At 42.2% G+C, this 11,319-nt stretch overlaps 1 protein-coding gene across 1 annotated transcript in view; it reads right to left on the bottom strand.

The window, feature by feature from the left end:
* Positions 1–824: 824 nt before the first annotated feature.
* SUCLG1 (succinate-CoA ligase GDP/ADP-forming subunit alpha) overlaps positions 825–11,319 on the bottom strand; it is a 33,051-nt gene continuing 22,556 nt past the window's right edge. Inside the window, exons 6-9 of the mRNA XM_082356065.1 lie at positions 10,589–10,672; positions 8,032–8,183; positions 2,546–2,734; positions 825–1,077 (exon numbers count right to left, since the gene is read on the bottom strand). Coding sequence (XP_082212191.1) covers positions 1,051–1,077; positions 2,546–2,734; positions 8,032–8,183; positions 10,589–10,672 — 452 coding nt within the window. The 3' untranslated portion in view covers positions 825–1,050. The remainder of the gene's footprint in view (positions 1,078–2,545; positions 2,735–8,031; positions 8,184–10,588; positions 10,673–11,319) is intronic.

Genomic DNA, 11,319 nt, shown 5'->3' with positions numbered 1-11,319 from the left:
GCTCTTCCTGGCTCCCTGCCTTTGCCTGGGTGTGAGTCCTCCTTTTTGCATGGCTGGTACCTCCCCAGCCCTCAGGTACCTACTCATCTCCCTTCCCCAGGAAGGGCTCCCCAAACAGCCTTCTTGAGGTGCTTCTCCTAATATTTTTTGAAGCTCTTGTTTCTTCCAGGGCAGTTACACAATGTGAGAATATTTTGTCTCTCCACTGGAATTGTTTCCTGTTAACAAGCTCCCTTTTAAACAAAAGGATGGATAATAGTTCTCCTGCTTTCTTGCAGTGAATGTCTTAAACCTCAAAGAAATGGAGGCTCTGAGTGGGGAAGGGGAGAGCCCTCCGCAGAACCACAGAAAAACAAAGCATCGTTGAAGACCTTCCATTTCCAAATTAGGCAAAAACTGAAACATGGATGAGTTCCTGCCTAAATCCTAGTAATGGTGATGATGATAATGGTGGCACTGACAACAATTAGGTTGCCTTATCACGTGCCAGGGACTTAATATATTTATCTCTAATCCTCAAAACTATCCTACAAGATGGGGACGATTATATGTACACATGAGAAAAATGTAATTCAAAGAGATGTAAAATCACTCTATGATAAAAGCCAAACTGAAATGTTTACACCTATTCTCTCCAAAGTTTTAGTTACAATGTCCCCTACAGAGCCCATTGAAACACACATATGTGCACACGCATGTGCACGCATGCTCGTGCACACACACACACTCATGCGCGCGCACACACACACACACACACACACACCTCTCCATTTCTCCCACTCCCCCCAGCTCCACAGTGTAACAATAAAAAGCCTCCAAAGCCATTTTCAAATCAAGTGGTAGATTTATTGGCTGTCTCTGTTATTCAGTGAGGTTAAAACGTCTCAGTGTAGGACACTCTAAACCTCGCTTTGGCTTCCCGTTGGGCTGCAAGACCAGCAACAGGTGCGCGGGTGGACAGTCAGTGGATGACAGAAGCAAACGGCCGCCGGCTCACATTGCTACAGTGATTTGTCCATAGGTTTAGAGAACATTTCGTTTGTGCTTCTTTCATAGCATCTTCCTCTTTTCAAACTCCTTCAGGAACAGAAGAGAGGGAGAAGAGAGAGGGGATAAAAAGATTAAAAGTCCAAATTACATTCACGGTCAAAATGATTCTAAAACCTCTTATCTTTAGGATCCTTTGAGCAACCAAAAAGTATAGAAATAAGATGTACCAGGATGAGGTGATTGAACACAAAATGACAGCTTTCAAATGAGCATGTGTCAGTCTGCATTTCACTAAGCTAGATGCGGAGCTTCAACTTTGTCTCCTACACGTGGGGGCTGAGGCTTTGAATTATGCTTGTTTTCTATGGCAGTGTTATCATTAGGAGCTGACAAACCTGATTGTGCTTATCCAAACCTTTAATGCTATACGTGACACACACCAGCCCTTTTAATAAGGCAATGGATTTGTTTAGTTTCTCAGAGAATAAAACCGAACACAGATTCAGTTCAGATTTAAACCAAATGTCAAGAACCTCAGAAATATATGAAAAGGAAACAATACTGAAAATCACATTTCTCTAGATTGTCACAATTAGAATGCAGCAAAATGTGTAGGTGCCTGCTGCCACCTACTGGAATAAAATGGTAACACATGTCTCTGATGTGAATTCAAGCATTTATTTGCTTTTTCCCTTCCTTCCCCTCCTTTAAATAAAATTCTTCACACACTCCCTAACCACCCAGATTTCTTTTAAACACTATGGTACACTGTGTCATATTCCACAAGACACAATCATGCAAGAAGTCAATAAAACAAGGAGTTCATTTTATTATCCCTAAGACAATGCCAAAGAAGATTATGCCAAAACATTGTTCCCTCCTGGGAAGACAATCGGGGCCTATTTTCAGCATGTGCACAGTTTTGGTTTTTGTGGGGTTTTTTTTGTAAAGTCTATAATCATCAAAAAAGTAAAGAAAGAGAGAGAGAAAGAGAGAGAGAGCCTTAAATGATCACTCAAAGAGATAGGTCAAAAATCGTTGCAAAGAGATTATGGAAGACACCAACTAAAAACTGAAAACCCCCAGCCTCTTTAGATCTCCCTCCATCCTGACTCCCAGTTTTCATTTCTTCTTAGTCGGTCTTCAACCTCTCTCCCTGGGAAAAAAACCTATGGCGTTAGCATAGCTATATCCTAAAGGCCCTCGATGGAAAAAAACAAAACACAAGGCAATTCTCTGCACAACCCCCAAAATGGAATTCAGGATGCTTATGGACTCTGAAACGCTTTTTTGTATATCATACCTTACTACCCACAAAAGAGCAAATCTAGATGTTTGAAGAATAAAGTTTTTGAATCAGAACATTATTCCTTGTCATGCCCGATTAGAACATTAGGACTAAAAGGTGGAGTTGCTAGAGACTGTTAAGCTGCACACCGGAAAGAAAGACGCAGAAGAGACGCAGAAGAGAACACCATGGTTTCCAGGCACCCTGTGTGGCCTCCCACTTTCAGGCCAGTAACTTCCGAGCACTCAGGCCACCGCTCCAGCTCACCTTGTAGATGGTGGTTCCCAGCTGTGCAGGGGACATGCTGACCACAACTCCCGCACTCTGCAGGGCTGCGATCTTCTCTTTAGCGCCACCTTTTCCTCCAGCAATAATTGCCCCTGCGTGACCCATTCTTCTGCCGGGAGGAGCAGTTAAACCAGCAATGAAGGACACCACAGGCTTGGCCTTGGGACCCTGGAAAATGGGATTTTAAACACTCTGATGAAGAAGTTGATCAAAACTGGACCTCCGACTCATGACTCTGCCGGAAAATGGCAAGTGGCTGGGGCCCTTCACTCATCTTCAATAAGAAAACAACACAAATATTGAGCTATGACTGAAACCACTGCATTTGCCTTTGCGATGACTTGACTCTTCCTACAAACTCAAAAGAACAATCCTGAAACAAAACTATTACCTGTTAAGATATTAAACTTCAACTTCACCCGCACAAGCTGTTTTACAAATACATATGTGACTCTTTTGTTTGAAAAACAAAAAAGCACACTTGAAAATACATAAGTTATGTGATTTGTGATAACGAATTAAGACACAGATGAGGTTGTTTTATTTCAACGTAACTCTGTCTTAATGCTTTTGCATTAAATCTACTGCAAATATGTTAGTTTGGCTGAAGTACAAGAGAAAATCTGGCCTCACACACATATGTACTTGGAAAAGGGAGAAGTATTTTAATATCTGTCAGATAACTGAGGATATTCTTTGGCACTATACAAACCTCTTCAAATGGTAACCTGAAACCATAGTCCTTTCTTACTTCAAAATCCATTCATCATTCTGGATCTTCTACCTACAATGATTTTGTAACATTCATTGGTCAGAAGGAAAATATAGGTTCACTGAGTTATGTAGATCTTCCAAGTACTGATACATTTCATCATTCATCATCAAATCACTCTTCAGTATCACCGCCAATCTCATTAGAAAAGTCTTTAGTAGGGTGAAGTTCATGGTGGCAGAAACAAGTTTTCCAAAAATATACATTTGCAAGTTCAAACTTTATCACTGTCAACAAATACCGGGAGTTGTTTTCCTTGATACAGCAGGATTGCTTTGTTCATTTTTGAGAAAAGATCCGCCAAAGAAATACCCAGGTCTGAATAACCAGTCTGCCTGCCAGACATTCTTTCAAATAAAACTGGTGTTTCATGAAAAAAGCAGCTAGTTCAGCTCACAACTCAACTGGGAAAGTACTTTACTTCCCATTTCATCACAAAATACTGACGCCAGGGTCGAGACTTAATAAAATTAATAATTCTTACTGCTTCGTTAAGGACATTCTTAAAGGAAACTGGCTTTTTTTAAAGTGCAAGTGCCTGGCAGTGCAAGGTCACTGGCACAGTTCGCTTGGGCTGCGCTGACTCACGTGAAGGCACCAGCACGCCAGGCTCCGCGTGTCTGACGCGCTTACTCCAGCCCTGCTCCCACCACTCCTCCCTGCTCTTTACCCTCCAGGAATGCCAGACGGCTCTGCCTCTGGGCCTCTCTCTGCTGAGAAAGTTCTCCATCCTCCCTGGATACCTGGCCAATTCTGACTTAATTTTTAAGAGCTGGCTCAAGCCTCTTCTTCCCCCCTAACCTTTCCGACTCCCCCTCCCGCTCTCTCCGTAAGTGCTGGTTAGCTGCTCATCTTCTGTTCAGAGACTCCGCGGTGCCTCTGACACGTTTCTACCGTTACCCACAGCACACTGGCTGTAGCTTATTCCCCACGCGCTCCCCTCCTAAACTATGAATCTCTGAACGCCGGGACTACGTTTTCACTTATTTCTGTATGTCCAGCATCTACCATAGTAAAGAATTAAGACGAAAAGACTCTGTAAGTCATTTATTTATCCACTTGTAGGCTCTGCAAAGGATGTGAGCATCTGGTATTTGAGTGGCACCAGTTTCCACTGGATCCCTCTGTCCCTGTACTCAAATGGTGGGAATATTACACTAGAAAGAAACAAGATTAGGATGAACCTAGAATGTCACACAAATGTACACTCTGTCCTACTGACAAAGAAGAGTCACTTGAGATTTTTTAAGGAGCGAAAAATAGAATTGAAAAGACTATGAAAAAGTGTAGTCTGAGAACAGGATACAGAACTGAGAAGTGTGAAAGCCTAAAAACAGGAAGACAAGTTAGGATGGCATGACTAGAGTCCGAGCAGATGCCCAGGACTGTGGACTCTTGTTCTTGAGCCCTGCAACCTGACTCCTGACCCCTCACAGTGTAATGGAGAAGTCAGGAAGACCTGGGTAGGAACCTCAGCCCTGGTTGGTTTGCTGTGTGCCTGCCATCGGCAAGCTGCCAGTTTCCTTACTCATAAAAGGACAAAAACATCTAATCCGAGGGTCAAGATTAAACAACACCACTCCTGCAAATAATTACTGCCATCATAATGATGATAATAATAGTAGTTGTAGCAGGAGGCGACATTACTGAGTGTTCGCTCTGTGTCAGTTACTGTGCTAAGCGCTGAATATGTCACCTGAAATGTTCAACCTAGAATCTCGTACACAGTAGGTCCTCAATAAAACTTAGTTCCATAAGACCAACCAGGAATAGGAATACATGTGCCAAATGAAACAAAATGTAAAGCTTAGTTTTTCCCACTAAGTTCTAAGCTACTCAAGGCATTCATGTACTCTATATACGTTTTTAAATTACAGTGTACAGTTGGCCCTCCATATCCACAGGGTCTGCATCAGAGAGTAGAAAATGTTTGTGGGAAAAAGATTCCAGAAAGTTCCAAAAAGTAAAACTTAAACCTGCCACGCTAGCAACTATTAGCAAAGCATTTACACTCTATTAGGTATTATAAGTAATCTAGAGATAAAGTACATGAGAGGATGTACGTAGGTTATATGCAAATACTATGCCATTTTATATAAGGCACTTGAGTATCCATGGATTTCTGCAGGGTTACTGGAACCAATCCCACGTGGATACCAAGGGACGACTATAATGTCATATAACCTAAATTTTTTTTTGTAGAAAGAAGTCAGTTTTTACTTAAATTTTAAACTTCACAACCTTTCTGAACTCAAGAGACTCTAATAACATTTTACTACAGTCTCCTAACCATTTACTTTATTCTTTCACTATTTGCCATTTACTGGTTCCTAACGTGCCAGAGGACTGTGCTGGACACCAAGTATACCAGCTCCCTGCTCTCCATAATACAGTCTAGAGTGACAGTCAGGCATTAACTGAGCACGCCCTGCAGAAGGAACAAGCAAAGGCAAGTGAGGATGAAAACAACCGGCACATCAGATGGGACACGGATCGGAAAAGGAGGGTCAGGGTGGTGTGTGAGGGGCTGGAATACCACGCTAAGTCTGCCCTTTGTCCTACGTGGATGGCAATAAGCAGGCTGGCGAGGGTGGTGGCGGGGGTGTGGAGGTGGAGGGAAAGAGGAGCAGAGATATCAGGACAAAAATTACTGAAGTGGTCCAGGTGAGATAAGATGAGAGCCTGCACCACAGCAGAGGGACTAATTACAGGTGACGATGCTCTCAATCTCCACACACTGCTAAGATCTCAGAGACAGATCTCAGCAACTGAGTGGAAGCAAGAGCTGAGAGAGAAATAAAAGATGGCTCTGGGGTTTCCCTGGTGGCGCAGTGGTTAAGAATCCACCTGCCAATGCAGGAGACACGGGTTCGAGCCCTGGTCTGAGAAGATCCCACATGCCGCGGAGCAAGCCCGGGCACCACAACTACTGAGCCTGCGCTCTAGAGCCCACGAGCCACAACTACTGAGCCCGTATGCCACAACTACTGAAGCCTGCATGCCTAGAGCCCGTGCTCCCAACAAGAGAAGCTACCGCAATGAGAAGCCTGCGCACTGCAACGAAGAGTAGCCCCCACTCGCCACAAATAGAGAAAGCTCACATGCTGCAACGAAGACCCAATGCAGCCAAAAATAAAATAAAATAAATAAATTTATTAAAAAAAAAAAAAAGATGGTTCTGAGGTTTCTGCCTTGGGAACTGCATGAAGTGTGATGCTGATTATATGTAACGACCCTTTGCACTTAGGGAACAGGCACTATCTGGGGAAGAATAAAGATGAGAAGAGCCAGGAGAATGAATGGAGGCCCTGGTGACTTCTGCAAGGGCAACGCCAGCGTGGACAGCAGATCCGACAGCAGCAGTAGCAGCAGCGAACAGCTGCTTACTAAGAGTGCTTACCACGTGCCCAGGGCAGCTCTCCTCTATGTTACTGAGCCGTAACATAGAGTCCTACAAGGATGCTGGGAGGGAGGCACTACTGTATCCCTATTTTGCCAGTGAGGAAACTGAGGCACAGTGAAGTTAAGGAACATGCCCAAGGTCACACAGTTTCTAAGTGGCAGACAGAAGCCACACTGCTGAGGATCAGGGAGTGAATAAAAAGGGGAAAAAAAAGGAAAAGTAAGAGATCCAGAGAGTGAGGAGAACTTTTAAAATTACCACAGAAGAAAACCAAGTAGACTCAAAATAGCCCTTGAAAATTCCTTCAATTACATATGCATCATTCTGTATATACTACCCTGCAGGCGATATTATCAGTTCCTTTAACTCTCCGTTACTCATTATTTTTCAGCGGCATTTAATTTTGATGCATTCACTCTCAATCTCTTTCACAAGCATAGACACCAGTTATCTCCCGCCCTCCCGCCCGGCCTCCTGAAGATGCATCTTCACTCATTCGTGTCAGGGACATCCTGGAAACCATTCGAATGCTCTCCCCAGGTCTTTGCCGCAGTGGTCCAGAGCACACATTCACTGACTGGGGGCTGGCAGGCACCAGGCTGCTTCCGTCGTTACTGTGTCCTCTCTCTCTCTCTTCCCACCACCCTCCTTCACCTCAGGAACAGAGCTTAATTCCCTTAAGTGAAATTATGATACAACGCCACACTATTCTTTTTAATTCGAAGGGAGAGGCAACAAGGAAAGCCTTCAGAGGACATAGTTAATAAAGCTTTTCTACTTGACCTCTGAAGCGAAGTGCTACTCTACAAGGAAAGACTGAAGCTAGAGAGAGGCAAGCTCCTGGAAAAGGGTATAAAGGACAGGATCTTTAGAAGGTCAGCCTTGACAGAGAAAGAACACACATTCCCTGAGATCAGGAGAAAGGACACCAAGACAGGTGAAAAGGGAAATACGCAGCTCAAATGAGAGCTTTCGGGCTGATGGCCTGGAAGTTCTCCCTTCAGCAGGAGGCCAACTGACCTACCACGAAGTGTGAGGAGATGCCTGGGGGGAGGATTCATTCGAGAAGCAGAGAACAGGCACCAGGGGAAACAGGGAGGAGAATCAACCCAGAAAGTGTCCCAAGTTCCCTGAGTGGCCAGTACTCCAGGTGCAGCTCAACAAGGTTTAACTTTTATCTTTCACGTTTGCTTAAAAAATTTATCTTTGAAAAAAACACAATAACTTCTAAAACAAACCGGTGATATTATTCAAGGGCAAAGAGCTATATTTTTCCAAACCCAAACTTACTGAATTATGCTGCCTCAAATATTCTGCAGCATTTTCTTCTGCATTACCACCAATTTCGCCAATCAATATGATGCCTTCTGTGGCTGGATCATTCAGAAAGATTTCAAGGCAGTCAGTAAAATCTGTTCCATTGAAAGGATCACCTCCAATGCCTGGGAAAGTTAAAGAATATTACCAGCTGAAAATTGGATGAATCATATAATTTAGGTCAGCAAATGCTGTTTTACCTGATTTCTTATTTTGCCTACCCCCTTCTTACCAATATTTTTAAATGTGTCATCACTCTTGCATTTAACGTTTAAAAATCACAAAATGCTACATTTATTTCTGCTTATAATATCACATGAATGCTAAACGGTGGTGGGTTCCTGTTAGTCACAAAAACAGCCCTCTTTTTAACTCCTTATCAAGACTCCTCCCTCCCACAAAATTATTTCTAGATAGTTCTTTAAAAATGAGCATTCTATACAGTTTCCCTAATTAGGAGAACTTTACTTCTGAAAAAACATTAGCTTTTTCAGGGATATGAATTACTGTTTTCTACGTTATAACTTTTTAACTTTGCTGACTTCTGGTGAGTAGTTCATTATCAGTACCTTGTATATAATAGACAATAAATTCTGAAATTAAAAATTATCTGGATTAGCTAATCTGGGTGTGTGTCTGTCTGTGTGTGTCTGCGTGTTAACATTACCTTCACTGTGGTAGTTCGTTGTGATTTGTTATTTTCACATGAACCGCAAACCTTATTACCATATTGGAGACTTAATACCACATTGGAAATAAATATTGCACATTTGTATTTCTTCTACAGTGAAAAAAAAATGAACATTTTAAGAAAATGTGTATTTGTGAGAATATCTTCTCTGATTAAACATTTAACCAATTTCTTTGCACAAAGTAACTATTTGATGAGGGACATTGCAGAGGAACCACTTGCAAGTTAAGACACAAGTCCCAGTGAGGGGAGGGGGGGGTGTCTTGACCCCTCTAACCTCTGACCCAGAGTGGGAGATGACAGAGACCACACACAGGGGCTCCACTATAAGCACATGGCTTTTTAGCACAAGTACTTGGATAGGACTCAAGGCAATGTTCCCTACAGACTGGCTGACACTTATAAATTTTTAAGTTATAAAAATGTATTTTATAATAAATAAACAAGCAGGACTGGCTTCCTACTCTTCAACACACCACTCAAGAATGAAACTGAGGAGTTCCCTGGTGGCGCAGTGGTTGAGAATCTGTCTGCCAGTGCAGGGGACGTGGGTTCGAGCCCTGGTCTGGGAAGATCCCACATGCCGCGGAGCCACTAAGCCCGTGCGCCACAACTACTGAGCCTGCGCGTCTGGAGCCTGTGCTCCGCAACAAGAGAGGCCGTGACAGTGAGAGGCCCGCACACCGCGATGAAGAGTGGCCCCCGCTTGCCACAACTAGAGAAAGCCCTCCACAGAAACGAAGACCCAACACAGCCATACATACATACATACATAAATAAAAAGAATGTAAGCAGACAAGAATAGCATTAAAAAAATAATAATAATTAAAAAAAAAAAAAAAAAAGAATGAAACTGAGGAAGAGAAGCGGCATCCACTGAGTGCCAGCCACGTGTCACGTACTGTGCCTTAGCACACGTCGGGCCCGCCATTTCCTAATCCCTCCAAACTCTCTGTGACATGGCAATTATTACTCTTCGTTTACAAATTAAAAACAGAGGCTACAGAAGACAGAATTGCCAACTCTATTTCAAAATCTTTTCTTATTTTCCATCACGCTAAGTTATCTTGTGTCATAGATTGTGCTTCTGCGCATAGAAAAGCTCAATTAATGTTTAATAGTGATTTTACGAATTTGAGTCTTAATAAAAATACTACAGGGTTATATTTTATAAATTTTTATCATAAAATGCTGCCTTTGAAAAGTCTCTAAAAGATAGTCTAAAAGTTTGAAGGAATATTTATAAAATGAGATATTTGCCTGGCTTTTGGCAACAAATACCAAGATTATTTCAAAATGTAAAATCTTTTTTATATTTGTAAGTGGGAGGCAGTATGATGTGGCAAAGAGAGAGATTCCAGGGAGCTCAACCCTCCTCCACCAATAACGCTACCACAGGACTACGTGCCAGCTCAGCGGTGCCTCAGAGGGTTGCCTTAAGAGTGAGATAATGATTGGCAAAGAATTCAGTAACTGTGAAGCACTGAGTGACAGCTGGTAATGATAACAAAATGCTAATTACAGTAATGAAAGTCCTATTTTGAAGGACCATTTCTTCCCAGAAAGCTAAGTAACAGCTGTTTTCAAGGCCTAAGGCTCTCCAGGAGACACACGTCCCAGGATGTTTGTTCTGAAACTCAAAGTCAAATCCCAGACCATGAATCTTGAAAATATAACAGTCAGCTTCACGTATAAGCAAATTAAACTCAAGATCACAACATCTTTTTAATAAAGTGGCATCAAAATCTCTCACAAATAATCAAATCAATAATTATCATTATACTTATTCAGTGAAGACACTGAACTCCAATAAAATGAGTTTAGCAAAAAATCCCTCACCAATGCACAAAGACTGCCCCAATCCAACTTGTGTTGTTTGGTGAACCGCTTCATAAGTCAGGGTGCCAGATCTGGACACGATACCTTAAAGAAAGAGAATTCAATAATATTAGATTGTGTTCATACGACTATCATACAGTAAAATAAATTACAAACACAGGTATATATAAAACCCATTTCACAATTTGTCATCCAAATAAATGATAACGTCAGGTCATGAAATAAGAAGAAAAGGCCTAAATTATAGCAGGGAGGTTTTAAAAGTTAGATAGAGAAGAAAGTGTGTTATTAGTTAGGGTTGTTTTATGACCATAAAAGCAGTTAAGAGAGACCTAAAGTCTTCCAAGTAAAATGACTGCAGACATGCAGTAAAATGGAACAATAAATCTATAAAAAGGTCCATAAAGAAAAAAAAGAAGGCATAAGTTTCAAGTATTAATCTTTGGCTAATAACCCTGATTTAGGAAAATAAATTCATAGTTAGGCTGGCTGTCTCCTGACCACACAGATTCCTCAAGACAGAGCCCTGTTCTCCTACGCTGGTTCGGTAAGAGACGGCCAGTGCTGTTGGAGATCCTGCCGTGACTGTCTTTCTTGCTGGACTGGAACCTCCAGGGGGTCAGTAAACAAGACTGTTTTCCCCGCACCTGCGTTCCCAGCATCAAGCACAGTTCAGGCGCAGAAGGAGCTCAGTAAATACGTACCAAATGGGTCAATACTGAACATCAGTG

Source organism: Balaenoptera borealis (genome assembly GCF_965194805.1).
Source record: "Balaenoptera borealis genome assembly, chromosome: 15".
In the NCBI taxonomy this organism is placed as follows: domain Eukaryota; kingdom Metazoa; phylum Chordata; class Mammalia; order Artiodactyla; family Balaenopteridae; genus Balaenoptera; species Balaenoptera borealis.
The sequence above is the reverse complement of the archived record's forward strand: the minus strand, read 5'-3'. Positions and strand labels throughout refer to the sequence as shown.